This window comes from Schistocerca nitens, chromosome 2 (genome assembly GCF_023898315.1).
Source record: "Schistocerca nitens isolate TAMUIC-IGC-003100 chromosome 2, iqSchNite1.1, whole genome shotgun sequence".
Lineage (NCBI taxonomy): Eukaryota > Metazoa > Arthropoda > Insecta > Orthoptera > Acrididae > Schistocerca > Schistocerca nitens.
In genome coordinates, this window is record NC_064615.1 from 206639118 (window position 1) to 206663465 (window position 24348).

General features: G+C 40.6%; 1 protein-coding gene across 3 annotated transcripts in view; it reads left to right on the forward strand.

The window, feature by feature from the left end:
• The window catches only part of LOC126235912 (sialin-like), a 163039-nt gene extending 140527 nt beyond the window's left edge, over positions 1 to 22512 (forward strand). For all 3 annotated transcript variants that reach the window (XM_049944864.1, XM_049944866.1, XM_049944865.1), the window contains 2 exons: positions 9389 to 9474; positions 22150 to 22512. In XM_049944864.1, coding sequence (XP_049800821.1) covers positions 9389 to 9474; positions 22150 to 22383 — 320 coding nt within the window. In that variant the 3' untranslated portion in view covers positions 22384 to 22512. The remainder of the gene's footprint in view (positions 1 to 9388; positions 9475 to 22149) is intronic.
• Positions 22513 to 24348: the final 1836 nt, after the last annotated feature.

The window sequence follows — 24348 nt, forward strand, 5'->3', positions numbered from 1 at the left end:
TAACCTTTTAGAATTTAGCGAAAAATACACTGAAACGCCGAAGAAACTGGTACACCTGCCTAATATCGAGTAGGCCCCCCGCGAGCACGCAGAAGCGCCGCTAAACGACGTGGTATTGACTCGACCAATGCCTGGAGTAGTGCTAGAGGGAACTGACACGATGAATCCTGCGGGGCTGTCTCTAGATCCGTAAGAGTACGAGTGGGTGGAGATCTCTTCTGAACAGCACGTTGTTAGGCATCCCAAATATTCTCAATAATGTTCATGTCTGGGGAGTTTGGTGGCCAGTGGAAGTGTTTAAACTCAGAAGAGTGTTCCTTGAGCCACTCTGTAGCAATTCTGGACGTATGGGGTGCCGCATTGTCCTACTGGAATTGCCCAAGTCCGTAGGAATGCACAATGCTCATGAATGGATGCAGGTGACCAGACACAATGCTTATGTACGTGTCACCTGTCAGAGTCGTATCTAGACTATCAGGTGTTGCATATCACTCCAACTGCAATCGCCCCACACCATTACAGAGCCTCCATCAGATTGAAAAGTCCCCTGCTGACATGCAGGGACCATGGATTCATGAGGTTGTCTCCATATCCGTACAGATCCATCCGCTCGATATAATTTGAAACGAGAGTCGTCCGACCAGGCAACATGTTTCCAGTCATAAACAGTCCAATGTCGGTGTTCATGGGCCCAGGCGGGGCGTAAAGCTTTGTGTCGTACAGTCATCAAAGGTATACGAGAGGGCCTTCGGCTCCGAAAGCCCATATCGATTGTGTTTCGTTAAATGGCTCGCACGCTTACACTTGTTGATGGCCCAGCGCTGAAATCAGCAACAATTTGCTGAAGGGGTTGCACTTCTGTCACGTCGAACGATTCTGTCCAGTCGTCGTCGGTCCAATTCTTGCAGGATCTTTTTCCGACCGCAGCGATGTCGGAGATTTGATGTTTTACCAGATTCCTGATATTCACGGTACACTAGCGAAATGGTCACACGGGAAAATCCCCACTTCATCGGTACCTCGGAGATTCTGTGTCCCATCACTCGTGCGACGAATATAGCATCGGGTTAAAACACACTTAAATTTTGATAACCTGGTATTGTAGTAGCAGCAACCGATCTAACAACTGCGCCAGACACTTGCTGACTTATATAGGTGCTGCCGACCGCAGCTCCAGATTCTGCCTGTTTACGTCTCTCTGTATTTGAATATGCATACCTGTACCAGTCTTTTGGCGCTTCAATGTATTTACGCACTGGAAAAAAAATCCTTTATTAAATATGGTAGAGTGCACACTGCAACCTCTGAAGCTGCACAAATATGTACTATCAACTGCTCAATGCAAAAATACAAGCTTTTGCTATCAAATAGTATCCAATAAGTAAAATACTCGTAAATCAGCACTGTCCCTTATTTAATAAAATGCAAATTCCAATATTGATATGGAAATTTAATACGAAAAAAATGGTTCAAATGGCTCTGAGCACTATGGGACTTAACATCTGAGGTCATCAATCCCCTAGAACTTAGAACTATTTAAACCTAGCTAACATAAGGGCATCACACACATCCATGCCCGAGGCAGGATGCGAACCTGCGACCGTAGCGGTGGTGCGGTTCCAGACTGAAGCACCTAGAACCGCTCGGCCACACTAATGGAAAACAATCGTTGTTCTGGAGAGTCTACTTTTGAAACTGCAATTTCAGCAGGACGAAATAATTATCAAATAAAGATATGCCTTATAAGAATATGTTCGGTTCTTTGCTGAAATTCAGCATTCTGGACAAGCTGGAAAGCAGCTTCATTGTCAATCTGTGATTTTGCTGTTGCTTTTAACCCACCCAGTTCTATGAAAAGAACTGATTAATGCTGACGATTTCTCGAGCAGCTTTAGTGGCAGGCACAACCTTAGCTTCAGTTTTGGATGTGGTAAAAGAAGACTGCCTTTGACTAACCTGGGAGACAGGTGGCCCATAATAAGGATAAATAACACCTGATGTGGGGCACGCAGATCCAAAATCACCACCGTGATCGTTATCACTGTGAAATTGCAAAATCCTATTTTTAGAATTAGTGCATAATTTGTTTTGCCTCTAAAATATCTTAGAATTCTTTTAACTCTGCTCTGTTGTGTTTATAAGATTTCTTGATACAATACTGGCAGCATATGCGGTATCAGGTTGTGTCCCACACATCAGAAACGTTAGTAACGACTTTCTTCTGTGTCATTGTCTTTTATAACAGGAGTAGCTACAGACTCGCAGTTTCTCATGCTGAAGAGCTCTATCATCTCTGTGCAATGAATTCCCATTACGTGTATAGTCCATCTTAGTCAGTTTTCAGACCTAAGAAAAATAATACAGATTTTGAATTAATTTTAAATTTTTCTCTTAAATCTCTAATTAATTCTTGAAGTTCCAGTTTTCTGTTAGCCGCAATCGAACTGTAATAAACACAAAGCACAAATAATATTTTCTTACACTCTTTCTGTTTCATCAAATGAAAAGGATCATCTTCACATCTGCGTAAGTCTAATTTCGTGAAATGATTACTGAACTTCTCAATCCAGCAACGAGGAATCTGCTTCAGTCTGTACATGAATTTCATTTTGAAACCACCATAAAGAAAACCAATGAAAACGTCAATTTGTACAAGTTTCATGCCCTAATCACCCCTAATCACCAGTCTTGTGTTGTATTTATTGACTGAGCCATCAGCATTTGTTTTCACTTTGTACACCTATCTGTTGGAATGGGCGTGCTTCCAGGTGTCAGTTCAACCAGGTCCCACGTTTTATTTTTTGAGGAGAATTTATTTCATAGTCCATGGCTTATTTCCAGAAATCCTTATGAACAGACTTCAAGGCTTCGCTGCACGTTTCTGGAAAAATGTTGAGAGATGCATCACATAGTCTCTAAATTTTTGTCGAGTTCTAAGAGTTAAACAGTCACGTAGATATGGTAAGGGTACTTCACTTTTGTCTTAATGACGTTATTCCTGAGGGTCTTCAGCTACGTTCAAGAAACTGTCTTCCTCAACACTCTCACTATCAATAAGAGACTGGTACTAAGTCTGAGGTGGTGGATTCTGATGATTAAAACCGAAAAAGTGAATCTTACTCGCTCTTCAGTGGTATCTCTCGAAAGATAAAATCTTGTGATCTAAGGAGTTTGCACTACTCTTCAGTAAATTCTGTAATCTTCATTGTGATCATATTCAATAAGAATTCCTTTCACTCCTTTGTGATACATTTTCCTTCTCTGTTGTTTCGGAATATAGACATGGCAAATGGAGCCTGTCACTCACAAATGTTTCAGTCTTGTCTTCTTGCAATAACGGTTCATACAAGTTCCTGGAATACTGAAGGGCCCTGTTGGGTTCAAGGTGTAGACAGCAGTGTTCACCATCTGCACCCAAAGCTTTTGTGGAATATTTCCATGTTCATGCATTATGGTTCTGGAAGCTTCAACAACTGTACAATTCTCTTCCTCCCAACATTTATTGTGTTCCAGAGTGTAGAGCGTTGTGAATTGCTGAATTATACTTTCGTTCCAAAGAATTTACTTTCCTTGTCTGTTGTCAAATTTTCTGCATTGTCACTCTCGAGTTCATTGATGCAGCTTGTGCTTCAACTACGAAATGGGTTAATTTTTCTACAACTCCACCTTTTTCTTTGATTAAATATGTTTTCCTAAGCTCTGTACAGCCATGTTTTAAAAGTACAAAATACCAACATCCTGACACTAAATCTTCAAACTGATCGATTTGAAAAAGCTCACCTGGTGCCACTGTCCTCTTCTTGGTTCTACATGATAAACAGTGAGCCTTGCCCTAAATACAGCCTTCAGCGGTTCCACTGTCGATTTCCACCTTGATATTTAGCTCTCTTCTAAGTACGAACTTCACATGAAACTCGTTCTGGTATCCAAACCTTTCATGTTTGTCTCTGCTACTATCATTGACTTCACTGAGGGAAGTAGCTTTGACGTTTCTCACAGCCTGTTTAAAAGTTTTCCGAAGTGATCATGGACTCCTACTAGTCTAGTGGGTTGACCAATCTTGAAACTACAAATTTCAGCAGTTGATATGACTTTACTTTTTGAGTGTTTATCCTGTGCTGCAAGAACATAGGATAGATTCTTGTGAATCTGAGGTACATACCATACACTTGCCAGAATAACTCTGCCATTTTCCTCCAACTGCTGCTTCATTGTATTGAACCTTTCCTGATTGCTTCAATTACGTCACCATTAGCTGTAGCTACTGAATGTCCAGTTGAAAAATGCTCAAAAGCCTTGAAAAAAATTCTATCATATGTAATGTGACTTGCTGCACCATTGTCTATGTAGCAGCCACCATTCCTGCGTTCAGAGTTCACCACAGAGGATGTCACAGTAGGAAGTATGACACTGTTATCTATATTAACTGGTTTTGCAGGATTGCGATCAGCTACCCACTTTTTGCACACTTTAATTGTATGTTTGCATTTCTTATGTTACTTAAATTTTAATTTATTTTATTCTTTCTCTTCATAGGATTTATGCTTAGGCGATTATTTGGATAAATGTGTAGTGAGGGCCTCTTGTTTACTAAAATCATTATCCTTTGTCCTCAAAGTTTTCTCACAGGCCCACAACTGTTTTGTCAGATGAACAATTATTCTGCAATCTCTAGACATTATTATCCAACAAGATTTAAACAAAAAATAGCAACAACCTAATATTTTAAAATCATAAATTAGGCATTTATGGATTATATACAATATCTGTAGCCATTCACTGTTTCAATTTCGAAATATGTATTGCAATATCGTCTTCGGAAGCAGTTTTGTAACTAAAGAACTGCAAGAAAAGGTTTTAAACTTTGCCTCCAGACACATCATCAAATATTTTATGCAGTTCTGCTCATATCTCATGAACTGTATTCAGCCAAATTATTTTCTGCAAAGTTGGCACTGACATATCTGCAGTTAAAACAAGTAAACCATTGAAACTTCCTGACAGCTTATAACAGTGTGTTAGACAGACACTCAAAATCTGGAACTTTGCCTTTTGCAGGAAAGTCCTCCACTGACTGAACTACCCAAGCACAAGTCTTACGTTAAATCAGTAAGTGGATCGAAACAGCATATCCAGACACTCCGGGATGATGATGGCATTGAAACAGAGGATGACACGCGTAAAGCTGAAATACTAAACACCTTTTTCCAAAGCTGTACCACAGAGGAAGACCGCACTGCAGTTCCTTCTCTAAATCCTCGCACAAACGAAAAAATGACTGACATCGAAATAAGTGTCCAAGGAATAGAAAAGCAACTGGAATCACTCAACAGAGGAAAGTCCACTGGACCTGACAGGATACCAATTCGATTCTACACAGAGTACGCGAAAGAACTTGCCCCCCTTCTAACAGCCGTGTACCGCAAGTCTCTAGAGGAACGGAAGGTTCCAAATGACTGGAAAAGGGCACAGGTATTCCCAGTCTTCAAGAAGTGTCGTCGAGCAGATTCGCGAAACTATAGACCTATATCTATGACGTCGATCTGTTGTAGAATTTTAGAGCATGTTTATTGCTCGAGTATCATGTCGTTTTTGGAAACCCAGAATCTACTCTGTAGGAATCAACATGGATTCTGGAAACAACGATCGTATGAGACCCAACTCACTTTATTTGTTCATGAGACCCAGAAAATATTAGATACAGGCTCCCAGGTAGATGCCATTTTCCTTGACTTCCGGAAGGCGTTCGATACAGTTCCGCACTTTCGCCTGATAAACAAAGTAAGTGCCTACGGAATATCAGACCAGCTGTGTGGCTGGATTGTAGAGTTTTTAGCAAACAGAAGACAGCATTTTGTTCTCAATGGAGAGACGTCTACAGACGTTAAAGTAACCTCTGGCGTGCCACAGGGGAATATTATGGGACCATTGCTTTTCACAATATATATAAATGACCTAGCAGATAGTGTCGGAAGTTCCATGCGGCTTTTCGCGGATGATGCTGTAGTACACAGAGACGTTGCAGCATTAGAAAATTGCAGCGAAATGCAGGAAGATCTGCAGCGGACAGGCACTTGGTGCAGGGAGTGGCAACTGACCCTTAATATAGACAAATGTAATGTATTGCGAATACATAGAAAGAAGGATCCTTTATTGTATGATTATATGATAGCGGAACAAACACTAGTAGCAGTTACTTCTGTAAAATATCTGGGAGTATGCGTGTGGAACGGTTTGATGTGGAATGATCATATAAAATTAATTGTTAGTAAGGCGGGTGACAGGTTGAGATTCATTGGGAGAGTCCTTAGAAAATGTAGTCCATCAACAAAGGAGGTGGCTTACAAAACACTCGTTCGGCCTATTGAGTATTGCTCATCATTGTGGGTTCCGTACCAAGTCGGGTTGACAGGAGAGATAGAGAAGATCCAAAGAAGAGCGGCGCGTTTCGTCACAGGGCCATTTGGTAAGCGTGATAGCGGTACGGAGATGTTCAGCAAACTCAAGTGGCAGACTCTTCAAGAAAGGCGCTCTGCATCGCGGTGTAGCTTGCTGTCCAGGTTTCGAGAGGGTGCGTTTCTGGATGAGGTATCGAATATATTGCTTCCCCCTACTTATACCTCCAGAGGAGATCACGAATGTAAAATTAGAGAGATTCGAGCGCGCACGGAGGCTTTCCGGCAATCGTTCCTCCCGCGAACGTGGAATAGGAAAGGGAGGTAATGACAGTGGCACGTAAAGTGCCCTCCGCCACACACCGTTGGTTGGCTTGCGGAGTTAAATGTAGATGTAGTACACACGATCCCTGCTCATGGCTTTACTTCCTCGTGCAACTCGTCTCCTACCTTCCAAACTACTGGACTCGCATTCGGGAGGACGACGGTTCAATCCCGCGTCCGGCCAACCTGATTTAGGTTTTCCGTGATTTCCCTAAATCGCTCCAGGCAAATGCTGGGATGGTTCCTTTGAAAGGGCACGGCCGACTTCCTTCTCCGTCCTTCCCTAATCCGATGAGACCGATGACCTCGCTTTTTGGTCTCTTCCCCCAAACAAGCCCCCACCCCCTCCAAACTTCACATTAGCTCTCTTGCGAACCTTGCAAGACTAGACTTCTGGATGAAGGATACTGCGGAGAGTTGGCTTAGACAAGCCAGGGGAATGTTTCCAGAACGAAATTTTCACTCTGCAATGGAGTGTACGTTGATATGATACTTCCTGGCAGATTAAAACTGTGTGTCAGCCGAGACTCGTGTTGATTTGCACTTTGTTCAGCGGCTACCCGTCCCAAAAGTACATTAGGTTGCACCACCTTGTCTTCCACAGCGTCAAGTGTGCAAGGAATTGATAGCAAACAGCCGCGCAGGATTAGCCGAGCGGTCTAGGCGCTGCAGTCATGGACTGTGCGCTGGTCCCGGCGGAGGTTCGAGTCCTCCCTCGGGCATGTGTGTGTGTGTTTGTCCTAGGATAATTTAGGTTAAGTAGTGTGTAACCTTAGGGACTGATGACCTTAGCAGTTAAGTCCCATAAGACTTCACACACATTTGAACTTTTTTTTTTTTGATAGCAAACAAATACTTATTTCGTATTTCCAAGTAGTCGAGTTCGTTTTGCCCTTGACGTCCGATTCTCTTTGAATCCATCATTGGGTGTGTGAAACAAATAGCCTCAGAGAAATCAGTCTCTTGGAGATAACTTTAAAAAGTTATAGCACAAAGTTTAGTTCTTATTTCTCCGTAACTATAATTTTAATTAACCTGGTCCCATATCCTGCTAAGATTTAAGTGTAACATGCTGGGATTTAGTGAAAAACGGACATTTACACAGTTTTAAAAAAACTTCATTTATTAAATACAGCACATTACACACAATATCTTCACAGAGCCGACACATATACATACTGACACCCTCTGAATAAAAGAACACAAGGTTTAGTTATTACTCTATGGTCGCAGGTTCGAATCCTGCCTCGGGCATGGATGTATGTGATGTCCTTAGGTTAGTTAGGTTTAAGTAGTTCTAGGTTCTAGGGGACTGATGACCTCAGAACTGTTCATGTATAGTCCCTCCTTCCCATACATTCTTTTCAGCTGGAACATTAGCAGTTACTTACCGGAATAAATTTGTATCTTCAAACATTCTCAAAAGCTGAACAGTTGTTTAACTTCCTGTACATATGTTCATACACATTAAGCAATGATATGCTGAAGTAAACAATTCTTACCCCCTTGTCACAATCAATACGTGGAGAAAATATCCAATCTTATCATATTTTGTAAGTGAAAATATTCTCTACTCTATTTTATCAGATAAATTTTTCATTACTGAACCAGTCAGTCCAAGGAATTCACAGCACTCTGTGGATAATACAGCATTTCCTCACTGAACAGACAGAAAATCTACATAAACTATCTACAGATTCGCTCTCATAGCCTACCATTTAAGCTATATTTTCAGTTTTAAGGTGAAACTGTTTATGACGTCTATTTTGTATATAAGCGAGGGTTGTACTAAAATATAAGAATTTAATTATACTTATAATAATGGAAATGCAACAACTAACCTAAAGAATGTATACATCTCTCTCTCTCTCTCTCTCTTTCTCTCTCTTTCTCTCTCTGTCTCTCTCTCTCTCTCTCTCTCTGTCTCTCTCTCTCTCTCTCTGTCTCTCTGTCTCTCTCTCTCTCTCTCTCTCTCTCTCTGTGTGTGTGTGTGTGTGTGTGTGTGTGTGTGTGTGTGTGTGTGTGTGTGTGTGTGTGCTTAGAGAGAGAGAGAGAGAGAGAGAGAGAGGGATGGAGGGAGAGAGAGAGAGATCGCATGAGGGGTGTAGGAGCGTGGGAGGAAGAATGGTAGGAGGAGCCTGTACTCGTTATGAATGGAGAAGGAGTCTTATGTGCAGAAGACAGAAGGGAAAAGGTAATGTAAGGTAGTGGCCAGAAGGTTAGCAAGGGTTTAGACCAGTGGGATGACGTGAATGCTGAATTCGTTGGGCAGACTATCTCCACATTCACCTTAGCAGTTCAGACGGAAGTACCCAACTGGCACACGTAATGAACCAGGTGTTAAAGTAATTTGTGCTGTGATCGCATATATATTCATTGATTATTTGAAGTTCTTTATTATATTTAAAATTAAACTAGGTGGAATCTAGAAGAAAGTAAACATACTCATCTAGGACAATGACCTAAAAATGTTTCAGTGCATCAGAGAGCTTCACAACTGCACTTATTCCATCTATATATTCCTGCCAGTCTACTGTCAAACTATGTAGACAAAAAGTGCATAGGATAAATGTTAGTTGCAACGTTCATTCTTGCAATCATATTTTTTATGAATAACTCTTGAAATGTCTGCTGCTGAAATTTTACTCTGATTTTTTTATTATGACCAGGTGTACTCGTGGGCATTGGTAATATGATTTGTGTGACTCCAGGGTTTATGTCTGCTGCAGTTGTTGGTGCTTTGACATACAAAAATGTAAGTTATGCTGTTCTTGGTAATATCTGATAACTTTGATTTTCTGTAACCCAGTAATGCTTTTGACATTTAAATTTTGTCATTGTAACAGGACTGACATGTATTTTGAAGTGCCAGCTCGGTAGCAACAATCTTGATCACCACAAAGCTGATAATCTAACTGATGTGGGATGGTGATTGTTCGTCGATGTAATTGACACCATATTTTAGATAACACTAACACACACCTTCTATTCCTAACGAAGTTCAGTTTATAAATTACAAAAATTCATTAGCGCAAGTCCACAGGCCATCATACACAAACACAGGGAAGTAACTTATTTTTCTGTGGCACAAGATTAACAGTTCATATTTATGTAAAACGTCACCATTCAGATTTATCACAGTCCTTTAGTAATCCATTAAAGATGACTACAGATCGATGTTTCATTTAGGACAGTTCCTAACCAGATACTCAATGTCCAGCAATCACTAGTTTCTATGACAATTACCTTTCACGATACTTCTTAACCACGACACAAATCAGTCACCATGCTAATTCATTAGGGGCACTATGATCACACGAAAGTTTTTACACATTTCAGTTCTTAGTTTCGCGGTTGGCGGTGCGCATATTTTCTCTTATATAATTGACATAACTGTAGTATGAGTCAACAATGAGCGCCCGTTCAACATACTGTATTTTACCCGTTAGATTTTAAACTGCTTACTGACTATTTCGGGTGACATCCGACTGCTTATACACGAGCAAACGGTTTTCTGGAAAAATACATAATGCTTTAAAATTTGGCTTTATTAGAATTTCCTATTTTTGATGAACAACAAGAACCAGTGGAACTTTGGATTACAGAAAATGTTGCTGACAACAAATTTATGAAAGTACATGGACACTATTTTTCTTCTGGAATTTGATTCTCGTCGTTTACGTGAACAGATGCCATAATGAAGTTTTCACCCTGCAGCGGAGTTTGCACTGATATGAAAGTTCCTGGCACATTAATACTGTATCCAGACCGAGACTCGAACTTGGGACCTTTGCCTTTCGTGGGCAAGTGCTCTACTAAAGCACTGGTGGAATTACAGTTGTGAGGACGGGTCGTGAGTCGTGCCTGGGTAGCTCATATGGAGAGCACTTGCCAAAGGTCCCGAGTCCGAGTCTTTGTCCGGCACACCGTTTTAATCTGCCAGCAAGTTTCAACAGATGCCATGTTTCAAATGAAAATAAATCACGTGATTTTATTACGTGGTGAATTAATCAATCAATGCTGTATGTACAGAAAAATTAAAACAACAGAAGTATGTTGGCAGCCCTGGCGCAGACCAAACACGCTAGAATATTGAGCTCGTGAAGATAGGTAGTTAATTCTATAATAACTGTCAATTAAGTTAATATTACACTGCAAGGAAGTTGATTAGAGCCTGTTTCGTATTATATATTGAAGGTTTCACTCGTTTCAAAGCATTTCTCGAAAAAAAAAGCATAACTTAAGGGCCAGTTTCCACGTACCTTAGAGGTGAGGTTTACATACAAATTTAAGACATTTGCTTAAGTATAAGTGAAGAATTTAGGTTATTTTCATTATACGTATATTTATTAGTGCCGTATCTACTCGGGGAATTAAAGGTTTGAAGTCCTATCTTTATTTCCTTTCAAAACACCTAAAGCACACACCACGCATACACGATCTTAGGTCTAGTTTTTTGGGTATACAAGTTTTGATTTTTAACTGTTAATTTAAGTGCATTACGTTATTATATTAATAGTATACACGTATATTAGTATTCCACATAACTTTAGTGACTCCTGTGATCTGTTGAATATTACTGTTATTGCCTAGATAAATTTTGTCAAAATATTGTAAACAACGATGAGCGAGAAGTGTTTGAGTTGCCAAAGGGAAGTTAGTTCCGGGGTTTTGTACAGCAGTTGTGACAGATGGTTACATTTGGGGGAATGTAGTGGCATGGGAATTGGGGAAGTAAATGGGTCTCTTCCTAGTATTGCAAATTATTTTCAAGTGATAGGAAGATAGCCAAACAGGAAGGGAAGATTAGAACCCTTAAGGCTGAACTGGATAGTGCAAGGGAGGAACTGATGAGGTTAAGGGGGGAGAAGGGTGAAAACAGGTCGGAAGTAGTATCACGTAACAGGGGCTACAGAAAGAGAACAGTATCTGACGGTTTCATCATTGGCACAAACAACAGATTTGCCTTGCTACCTCAGTCAGTTAAGGAAGAAGCTCAAGTAGATGTAAGTGTAGTCAGCACTCAACAGACTTTCACTAGGAAACCAACAGTTTCAAAAAGGTAACAAATAGGAGGAAAGTTCTGTTGTTAAGTAGTAGCCATGGAAGAGGGGTAGGGCAGATCTTGCAAACAAAATTAGCTGACAAGTGCCAGGTAACAAGTATTTTCAAGCCCAGTGCATGTCTTAGCGTAGTGGTAGAGGATGTAGGATCATTGCGCAAGGATTTTACAGAGCAGAATTATGTTGCGGTAGTGGTTGGAGCAGGTAGCAGTGTTGATAGGGATCAGGGGTACAATATTGAGTGTGACCTAGTAAAAATAGCATCTGTGATGAACCATACAAATGTTGACCTGGTTCCTGCTTTCATGTGGTGTGATCATGCCCAATTGAACAGCTCTATTAGGAGAGTCAATACGGAGCTAAATTAGCTGCTTCAGGCAGCTGCTTTGTCGGTCATAGGTTTTGTTTCTGTGATATTACTGGTTACTGGTAGGTGGGACTTCACATGACATGGCCTGCATTCATTAGGAAAGGGAAGGGTAAATTGGCTGGGACGATAGCAAAATCTTTAGAAGGGGTTCTGTAACGCATGGGAGGACCTCTGTTTTAGGCTAAGATTAGTGTCCACTCTCCCAACATTGATTGAAATCAAGCTTAATGAGCAGCTCAGACAAGCACATACTAGAGATGTTAAAATAGCCCAAAACTCTCATAACAGTACAGTGAATAATAATGTTAGTTTGCTACAAGATTCTCATAAAAGCACAGTGAAAAATAACGTTTGTGTATTGGATCAGAATATCAGGGGATTGAAAAACAAAGCTGATGAGCTTCTTGTTTACTTAGAAGAGGTTTGGTTGGGTTGTTTTGGGGAAGGAGACCAGACTGCGAGGTCATCGATCTCATCGGATTAGGGAAGGTGTGTGTGTGTGAAATCTTACGGGACTTAACTTCTAAGGTCATCAGTCCCTAACTAGGGACGGACAGGGAAGGAAGTTGGCCATGCCCTTTCAAACGAACCATCCCGGCACATGCCTGGAGCGATTTGGGGAAATCGCAGAAAACCTAAATCAGGATGGTCAGATGCGGGATTATTTAGAAGACTTAGAAACTGAGGGTGGAATAGATGTGGTACGCCTGTCTGAACAGCATATATTCACAGGTATAGAAATGGTAAATGTAGGTGGATATAAGCTATCAGCACATGTAAGTAGAGACACTTTGGAGAGAGGAGGAGTGCAATACACTCCTGGAAATTGAAATAAGAACACCGTGAATTCATTGTCCCAGGAAGGGGAAACTTTATTGACACATTCCTGGGGTCAGATACATCACATGATCACACTGACAGAACCACAGGCACATAGACACAGGCAACAGAGCATGCACAATGTCGGCACTAGTACAGTGTATATCCACCTGTCGCAGCAATGCAGGCTGCTATTCTCCCATGGAGACGATCGTAGAGATGCTGGATGTAGTCCTGTGGAACGGCTTGCCATGCCATTTCCACCTGGCGCCTCAGTTGGACCAGCGTTCGTGCTGGACGTGCAGACCGCGTGAGACGACGCTTCATCCAGTCCCAAACATGCTCAATGGGGGACAGATCCGGAGATCTTGCCGGCCAGGGTAGTTGACTTACACCTTCTAGAGCACGTTGGGTGGCACGGGATACATGCGGACGTGCATTGTCCTGTTGGAACAGCAAGTTCCCTTGCCGGTCTAGGAATGGTAGAACGATGAGTTCGATGACGGTTTGGATGTACCGTGCACTATTCAGTGTCCCCTCGACGATCACCAGTGGTGTACGGCCAGTGTAGGAGATCGCTCCCCACACCATGATGCCGGGTGTTGGCCCTGTGTGCCTCGGTCGTATGCAGTCCTGATTGTGGCGCTCACCTGCACGGCGCCAAACACGCATACGACCATCATTGGTACCAAGGCAGAAGCGACTCTCATCGCTGAAGACGACACGTCTCCATTCGTCCCTCCATTCACGCCTGTCGCGACACCACTGGAGGCGGGCTGCACGATGTTAGGGCGTGAGCGGAAGACGGCCTAACGGTGTGCGGGACCGTAGCCCAGCTTCATGGAGACGGTTGCGAATGGTCCTCGCCGATACCCCAGGAGCAACAGTGTCCCTAATTTGCTGGGAAGTGGCGGTGCGGTCCCCTACGGCACTGCGTAGGATCCTACGGTCTTGGCGTGCATCCGTGCGTCGCTGCGGTCCGGTCCCAGGTCGACGGGCACGTGCACCTTCCGCCGACCACTGGCGACAACATCGATGTACTGTGGAGACCTCACGCCCCACGTGTTGAGCAATTCGGCGGTACGTCCACCCGGCCTCCCGCATGCCCACTATACGCCCTCGCTCAAAGTCCGTCAACTGCACATACGGTTCACGTCCACGCTGTCGCGGCATGCTACCAGTGTTAAAAACTGCGATGGAGCTCCGTATGCCACGGCAAACTGGCTGACACTGACGGCGGCGGTGCACAAATGCTGCGCAGCTAGCGCCATTCGACGGCCAACACCGCGGTTCCTGGTGTGTCCGCTGTGCCGTGCGTGTGATCATTGCTTGTACAGCCCTCTCGCAGTGTCCGGAGCAAGTATGGTGGGTCTGACACACCGGTGTCAATGTGTTCTTTTTTCCATTTCCAGGAGTGTATAATGTTTTTATAGACCAAGATAAATTTAATCAAATAAAGACTTTTCCTGTTAAGAATGGTCTGTCTGATCATGGTGCACAGCTAGTTTCACTACAGGACATAGTTCCAAACAGTAATGCAAAACAGTCCTCCAAAATAGTGCGTTCAATCAACGATGTAACAATTGAAAATTTTAGGGAAAACTTGCAACAGCTATACTGGGATGAAGTGTACAGGGAATTTAAAATTTAACCTCTTTCATGATAGCTTTGGGGGTACGTTTTAAAACAGTTTCCCTAAGAAAGTAGCGAAATAGAATTGTAAGAAACCATCTAAAAAGCTGTGGCTTACTAAATGGATAAAAATATCTTTCAAGCAGAAACGGGAAATGTATCTTATAACTAGGAGGAGTAATGATCCAGAAACAGTGAAGCATCACAAAAACTACTGCACCGTATTAAGAAAAGTTGTTAAAAAGTCCAAAAGTATGTCCATTATGTCTGAGATTAGCACATCTGATAAAATTAAAACAATATGGAATATTTTTAAAAGGGAAGCAGGGCAACCGAGAGTACAGGAAGACAGTATTTCAATCAAACTAAGTGAAAAATTTGTTAACAAGATGTTAGAAGTAGAAAACATCTTTAATAATAATTTTTAAGTCTTGTAGAGGAAATAGTATCCATCTATTCATTAGAAACTGCAAGTCAGTATATGGAAGAGGCAATAACTATGCAATTTGATAAAACTGAAGTTCAACCCACCGATGTAACTGGAATTAGGAAAATAATAAATTCACTCAAAAGTAAAAGCTCACATGGAATTGATGGCATTTCCAACAGAGTACTAAAAGCTAGTTCCAACAGATAAGTAGGATTCTCAGCCACATATGTAATAGCTTACTGAAACAGGGCATTTTTCCAGATAGACTGAAATTCGCTATTGTTAAGCCATTGGTGGAAATGGGGATGGATGTGGTGCTAACAACTATTGCTCAATCTCACTTATGATAGCTTTACCCAAAATTCATGAAAAACTAATGTATTCCAGAGTAGCACCAAATATTTGTAAAAATGGAGTACTAACACAATGTCAATTTGGTTTTCAGAAAGGCTTCTCAACGGTAAACACTCTATATGCATTCACTGATCAACTATTAAATGCAGTGAATAACTAAACAGCACCCATTGGGATGTTTTGTACTCTTTCAAAGGCTTTTGATTGTGCAAAACATTAATTTCTTCTAGATAAGCTTAAGTATGGTGGTATGAGTGGGACAGTTCACAAATAATTTAATTCATATTTAACTGGAAGAATGCAGAAGGTTGAAATTAACAGTACAGATAGTCTGCAAAAATCAGTAGAGCCCCTCTAATTGTGGAGGTATCAAAAATGGTGTCCCAAAGGGTTCAGTCTTGGGTCCCTTATTGTTGTTAATAGATATTAATCACTTGCCACTCTATATATATGAAGATGCAAAGCTAGTGCTTTTTGCTGATGAGACAAGTGTATTATTCACACCCAACAAACAAGAATCAGCTGAGGAAATTGTATTTAAGGGGATGGTGCTGCTAAAGCAAACTGTAGTCTGTTTATTTAAGTACATAATATAAACTTCAGAAAATATCAGTATTAGATTTTCACACACCTGAACAAGCTGGTTGTCATTGTTCAGAGTTTAAAAAATGCCACATACATTATCATAAAATTAGGCTTGATATTCCCACTAAATAACTTCTTCTCTGCTGGGGTTTTTTGCTCCTTCATTCCTGCCATCACCTCTTTTAGTGAGAACAGAGAGATCCTGAAATATGTCACAGGAACGGATTGTATTATTAATTACATAGATTAACTTTCACTTACTTTGAGCACAACAAACAAATTTTTTTAAGGTTCCATGTGTAGTGTAGGAAGTTCTTAACAAATCACTGAAACACATAAGACATAAGATGAGCAAGAAATGCTGTAGTTAACAGTATCATTCTACATGGCCAGCTTAATGGCAGATTTCTGCAGTAAGGATTAGATGTCCTCTCCCTTTCCAGTTCTTTTAGTCAGCTGGCATGACTCATAGTGACTTTTCTTATGGAGTGCCATGAAAGACGGCGTGTTCATTCCGCTAATGACACATGACTGTGAACAGCTGTGAGGAAAAATAATTAAGTACACAACTAATGTTCACAAGAAGCTCTGTGGAGACATTTGATGGTAGATGTAAGAATACTTCATTGCTTTGTTACACCATAGGGGATAGTATCACTGAATGCCTGCAAGAGTCTGCTGAAATCTTCGATCGGTTATTTGTCCACTGGCATCTAGTGGTATTTTTTTCTGTGTGACTCGTAGTTTTTGCACAGCTGCATTTTGAAACCTCTGAGGTTACGTAAATAACATTATACTTGATTACTGCTGTAGGCAAGCAACACATATTGTACCAAGACATAATTCTTGGAAAATTGTGGATGAAATAAAAATAATGGAAGGAGTTTCATTAACCACTCACCGTACAGTTGGTGTCGAGCACATAAACAGCAATGAAATCGTCGTTGTGAATGAGGGAATGAGTGAAGAAAACTGTTGTAAAGCTTTCAGAGATACTGAACAGATCACAAATAGGAGTGAAATCCATTGTAAAAGACATAGTTTGGATTACTTCTTCATGCTAAAAGTGAACACAGATTCTGTAAGTTGGAAATAGTTCCAGTCCACAGTCTTCTCCTGCTTATGTTTTAAAAAGTTAAAAACATCTAAAATATTTAAATTGACTTTATTTTTGTAGGTCAGCTCTAAAATTTAATTACTGTATGATTAAATGATGATGGCGTCCTCTTGGGTAAAATATTCCGGAGGTAAAATAGTCCCCCATTCGGATCTCCGGGCGGGGACTACTCAAGAGGATGTCGTTATCAGGAGAAAGAAAACTGGCGTTCTACGGATCGGAGCGTGGAATGTCAGATCCCTTAATCGGGCAGGTAGGTTAGAAAATTTAAAAAGGGAAATGGATAGGTTAAAGTTAGATATAGTGGGAATTAGTGAAGTTCGGTGGCAGGAGGAACAAGACTTCTGGTCAGGTGACTACAGGGTTATCAACACAAAGTCAAATAGGGGTAATGCAGGAGTAGGTTTAATAATGAATAGGAAAATAGGAATGCGGGTAAGCTACTACAAACAGCATAGTGAACGCATTATTGTGGCCAAGATAGATACGAAGCCCACACCTACTACAGTAGTACAAGTTTATATGCCAACTAGCTCTGCAAATGACGAAGAAATTGAAGAAATGTATGATGAAATAAAAGAAATTATTCAGATAGTGAAGGGAGACGAAAATTTAATAGTCATGGGTGACTGGAATTCGAGTGTAGGAAAAGGGAGAGAAGGAAACGTAGTAGGTGAATATGGATTGGGGCTAAGAAATGAAAGAGGAGGCCGTCTGGTAGAATTTTGCACAGAGCACAACTTAATCATAGCTAACACTTGATTTAAGAATCATGATAGAAGGTTGTATACATGGAAGAACCCTGGAGATACTAAAAGGTATCAGATAGATTATATAATGGTAAGACAGAGATTTAGGAACCAGGTTTTAAATTGTAAGACATTTCCAGGGGCAGATGTGGACTCTGACCACAATCTATTGGTTATGACCTGTAGATTAAAACTGAAGAAACTGCAAAAAGGTGGGAATTTAAGGAGATGGGACCTGGATAAACTGAAAGAACCAGAGGTTGTACAGAGTTTCAGGGAGAGCATAAGGGAACAATTGACAGGAATGGGGGAAAGAAGTACAGTAGAAGAAGAATGGCTAGCTCTGAGGGATGAAGTAGTGAAGGCAGCAGAGGATCAAGTAGGTAAAATGACGAGGACTAGTAACAATCCTTGGGTAACAGAAGAAATATTGAATTTAATTGATGAAAGGAGAAAATATAAAAATGCAGTAAATGAAGCAGGCAAAAAGGAATACAAACGTCTCAAAAATGAGATCGACAGGAAGTGCAAAATGGCTAAGCAGGGATGGCTAGAGGACAAATGTAAGGATGTAGAGGCTTTTCTCACTAGGGGTAAGATAGATACTGCCTACAGGAAAATTAAAGAGACCTTTGGAGATAAGAGAACCACTTGTATGAACATCAAGAGCTCAGATGGAAACCCAGTTCTAAGCAAAGAAGGGAAAGCAGAAAGATGGAAGGAGTATATAGAGGGTATATATAAGGGCGATGTACTTGAGGACAATATTATGGAAATGGAAGAGGATGTAGATGAAGATGAAATGGGAGATACGATACTGCGTGAAGAGTTTGACAGAGCACTGAAAGACCTGAGTCGAAACAAGGCCCGCGGAGTAGACAACATTCCATTGGAACTACTGACGGCCTTGGGAGAGCCAGTCCTGACAAAACTCTACCATCTGGTGAGAAACATGTATGAAACAGGTGAAATACCCTCAGACTTCAAGAAGAATATGATAATTCCAATCCCAAAGAAAGCAGGTGTTGACAGATGCGAAAATTACCGGACAATCAGTTTAATAAGCCACAGCTGCAAAATACTAACACGAATTCATTACAGACGAATGGAAAAACTAGTAGAAGCCGGCCTCGGGGAAGATCAGTTTGGATTCCGTAGAAATACTGGAACACGTGAGGCAATACTGACCTTACGACTTACCTTAGAAGAAAGATTAAGGAAGGCAAACCTACGTTTCTAGCATTTGTAGACTTAGAGAAAGCTTTTGACAATGTTGACTGGAATACTCTCTTTCAAATTCTAAAGGTGGCAGGGGTAAAATACAGGGAGCGAAAGGCTATTTACAATTTGTACAGAAAGCAGATGGCAGTTATAAGAGTCGAGGGACATGAAAGGGAAGCAGCGGTTGGGAAGGGAGTAAGACAGGGTTGTAGCCTCTCCCCGATGTTATTCAACCTGTATATTGAGCAAGCAGTAAAGGAAACAAAAGAAAAATTCGGAGTAGGTATTAAAATTCATGGAGAAGAAATAAAAACTTTGAGGTACGCCGATGACATTGTATTTCTGTCAGAGACAGCAAAGGACTTGGAAGAGCAGTTGAACGGAATGGATGGTGTCTTGAAGGGAGGATATAAGATGAACATCAACAAAAGCAAAACGAGGATGATGGAATGTAGTCGAATTAAGTCGGGTGATGCTGAGGGTATTAGATTAGGAAATGAGACACTTAAAGTAGTAAAGGAGTTTTGCTATTTGGGGAGCAAAATAACCAATGATGGTCGAAGTAGAGAGGATATAAAATGTAGACTGGCAATGGCAAGGAAAGCGTTTCTGAAGAAGAGAAATTTGTTAACATCGAGTATAGATTTAAGTGTCAGGAAGTCATTTCTGAAAGTGTTTGTATGGAGTGTAGCCATGTATGGAAGTGAAACATGGACGGTAAATAGTCTGGACAAGAAGAGAATAGAAGCTTTCGAAATGTGGTGCTACAGAAGAATGCTGAAGATTAGATGGGTAGATTACATAACTAATGAGGAGGTACTGAATAGGATTGGGGAGTAGAGGAGTTTGTGGCACAACTTGACCAGAAGAAGGGATCGTTTGGTAGGACATGTTCTGAGGCATCAAGGGATCACCAATTTAGTATTGGAGGGCATCGTGGAGGGTAAAAATCGTAGGGGGAGACCAAGAGATGAATACACTAAGCAGATTCAGAAGGATGTAGGTTGCAGTAGGTACTGGGAGATGAAGAAGCTTGCACGGGATAGAGTAGCATGGAGAGCTGCATCAAACCCGTCTCAGGACTGAAGACCACAACAACAGCAACAGTATAAAATGCTGCATGGAGATGCAAAGTAGTATGATAATCATATAAAGAAAGAATTAAACAACAGGCATATAAAAGTGGCGAGAAACGTAGCTCAGTTATCAAAAAAACCTTGTATCTGACGAAAGAGCGATTATTGCCTTGCAATTAGGCGATGTCAGGTTTGTTGTTAACCAGTTCTCCCTACTTTACCTACCATGTAATCAAATTGGACAACTAAACCACAGTCGCTTCTATGATTTCAGCTACCGTTGATTATATCCTGGGATTAGAAATATGTTGCTGAAATCCATTCCCATTCCTCCCAGAGTGGGATTCTCTTTTTTGACATGGTGTCTTCCAGATCTTTGCCAAAAAACTCATTTGCATCTGGAAGAAAACATGCTTGTCCCATGTATCTCACACTACTTTCAGTTCCAGCATTTTCATCATCACATTCTATGTCCAAGAACAAGGCCACCTCTGAATGGGTTGTGTCATTCGACATATTTACTACAATCACTGTGTTCTACATGGCCATGACCAGTAACCAATAGACCACTCTTACGAATGTCCACTACCAAACTGCGGTCAGAGAGGAGCTCAACTATGTGCACTCAATGATGTCACTAGCTGTTTCACAGCTCATGTCATCAGAATCTTCACATCTAAATGGCAATTTCTATTAATCGCTTATGTAGAAACAGTCCACCCAACAGCACTAGCCCTTAAGTCTGCTAATCTCAAGCACCATTAGTCTGCCTCTTACCGTTCCCAAGTGCTCATTCCTCATTTCCTCCAATCACCTTCGTCCTTCAAGTTTATTTTTTAGTTTTCTCATCTCACTCTGTACGGCCCGCTCTCTACACAGGTAGTGAGATACAAATAAAGAGTAAATAGGACACTGAATAATTAAGTTATTTACCAGTTACTTATGTTGATTATAAAGTTAATCAACCAGATTTGCGAACTGTATTACTCACTGAAAGATCTTACTGAGCAGTTCTGAAGTTACAGGTAATATACACAACGTGCGCATTAGAGAAAGCAATTATTGTAGCATAATATTTGATTGAATGTTCTTTAGTATTAATTGTAATCCTAATTGTGAACTTTCTTCAACATTTACGTTTTTAGTTATTGTGAATTAGAATTAACATGTTCACTTAATTCTCTGAAATATTTGAAATTCAGTGTAAAATAGAGGCAAACAAAAACTCTAAGCTACGCTAGCGAAATAATTTGCAGAAAAAAATGTAATCACACAGTACACAATGCAGGCTTTCACAGCCAGTATTTGGGACCCTGGAGATTTTTGTTTTAGAGACATCACGCCATGGACGACGGCTTATTTCTGAGAGTAACAGAACAGAAGAAGGATTGAAATTAGACAGGTTGTGGTTTTTTGCGCTGAATGAAGCAAACAGCACCAACTCTTCATTACTACAAACTCAATATCACAGGTCGGCGGTCTGATGACGTCACGAACTGACCATTGCTTGGATACAAATAAACGCTTCCCCTTTCCGAGCTTGTTCAAGTTTGAAACTGCTACTTGAATCCTTAAAGCGTTTGATGATGTCTGAAGTACTGGGAGACGAAATTTTAAGCACATAATTTTGCTTTGACCCTGGCCTAACACTCATAAAACAAAAACCATTGAGGATGCAGTAAAGCATCTTCTTAGATGAGGAGGTTAGAGTTGATCAGAGGTTGTACAACCCGTGCTGAACACACAAAACTTAATTCGTTTTGCAGTCAGCATTTAACATACCCTAGGAAATGTAACTAACTGCATAGCTGTGACCTTAGTACTCGTAATATGGATTTCCTGCTTCGAGGTAGTGCATATAAAAATGTTATATTCTGGTAATGTAAATGTTCCTTCAATAGATTTTCTTAAATAGCTCTCATATAGTTCTTGTGTTAAGTCTCCTGCAAGGAGCTGCTTTTCAACATTTATCAGGAATTAATTACTTTCTAACATGAACAATAATTTGTTGCAGCAATCATCTGAACAGTGGAAGAAAGTTTTCCTTATATCAGCAGGTATCCTTTTAGCTCCGGGCTTGCTACACCTTTTCAAATCATCAGCCAAAGTTCAAGAGTGGAATTTCCCTAAGTCTATGGCAAAAGAAATGAAAGATGGTGTTTCTGAGAAGGATATGGAAGCTCAACAACGACTCACATCAGAACACGAAAGTGAAGATCAGCACAACAGAAAAGAAGCGAAACCATAGACTGTATAAAAGTGCTATGTAAGCAAGTTCAGAAATCTGAGATCACTGACAAAGACTGTTGATTTTTATATACAAGTACTTGAAAATTTTAATAAATTCCATTTGTACTGAGCCACTTATTGGCAAGAAATATACCACTAAATTCAGTTTTTTCCATTTTTATTTTATTCATTCATTCACACATCATGTTATGTATATCCCATCGTTGAAACAGATCGTCCAGGGAAGTGGAACAAGTCAAGTTTAACAGGTAAGAGAAGCCATGGCACACTATACCTGTAAAATGTGCTAACAACTAATAGTAGCTTGTGGATGTGTTCTTCGATGGCTATAGTTGTTTACAGCTGACCAGCTTTTTCCGTTGCTGCCGGTACTCTCTTCGTATCTGTCATGATGTAAACTATTTCAAATCATACTGTTGGTTGCAGGTCATATAAACAGATCCATTTCTTTTCATAATATCAATGTATCAAATTCTAATCCAGTTTATTTTTCTTCACACAGACTTAAATGACGCAAGAAATGCCACGGTAATGTATAATGTCTCAGTAATTAATCATGATGAACTATTTACATTTCTAAAAGAACTATTATTCCATTACAATACGAATGTATCATGCACCATGAACATCAAAAGAATTCAGAGAAACATAAGGTGTAACATAAAAAAGTAGTCATTGCTAGAATTGTTGATTTGCAAACAATAGACAGTTGTCTGACACATGCAGGTCAGCATGCAGAATCTGGGCGATTTCTGAACGTAATAAAAGTCCAGGTAATTTCAATTACGTAATAGGCCCTACTGGAAATACGTTCTGAAGGAGTGTGGATTAGGCGATACTGCAAGAAGTGGGGATTAGAAGATACAATATCACGCATAATTTCTGGATGCAAGACTCTGGCACGTACAGAATATTTGTGAGGGCAAAGTGTCATCAGAATAGTCGGCCTTAAATTGGGACAGCAGTTTCAACTAACAGTACTTTCCCCAGACGACAGACATAATCCTCTCACTGTTCCAGAAAATTCGGAATTTACTGGAACTACGACACAACCTATAAAACAATTCAGTGGAATCAATTTGCCGTAATAATGATCAATAAATTAGAGCAGGTGACCTTCCTCACTGTACCCAAAACCTATAATCTACCAATTACCGTTCACGGGAATATGGCCTAATACAGAACGTGACAGATGATGTAAAATAAACACCAAAAGTGAAGTTTGTGCTCGTCATCTCTGTTGTAATATTCGACTCTGTCATTAATTCTTAATATCTCGTTAGAAATTAAAGTTAACTGAAAATGATTTTGTCTGGTTTCAAGAGCTCGAGAATCCCCATCTGGAGGTATAAAAGAATGGACTCCGGTTTGGATGAAATTGGGTTTCCACGAAATTAGACTCTCTTTATACTGCCAAAATTCTGTTAGCCATTATTTTAAGCTTTGGCGATGATGCCATGTTTGCCCAGATGTCGATGGAAATTTGACATGAGGGAGGGCGATGTTTCAGGGTGTATGCTTAACTCTTATCAGCTGTCCACTAAAAAATTCAGCCAAACATGCTCAAACAAAATAGTTCGTAGGCTTTCTTTGCAGTTACAAAAGGGCTGCCCCCGCCCCCCCCCTCCCCTATCCGGCACCACAGGGTATGCAGGTATGTCGTAACATGTAATGCATTACTTTCATCTCGGAATACAAAATGTTTGAAAATTATTTTTGTATTTCATGTTTTTATTGATATTGTAGATAATGACTGCAAAATGGACGAAGATATTGGAAGCTAGTCACTAACAAAAATATTGTATACAGTTGTGACAGAAACATTTAAGAAATTATAAACAGAGTGAGGTGCTATGGTGGAACTGTGTAAGTACTCGTCACTCGGGCCTTGTATTTGACTGCTTCCTAGGCCAAGAGCTACTTCACCTCAGCCAACTGTCTCATGCTGGCCAAAAGGCTTTGT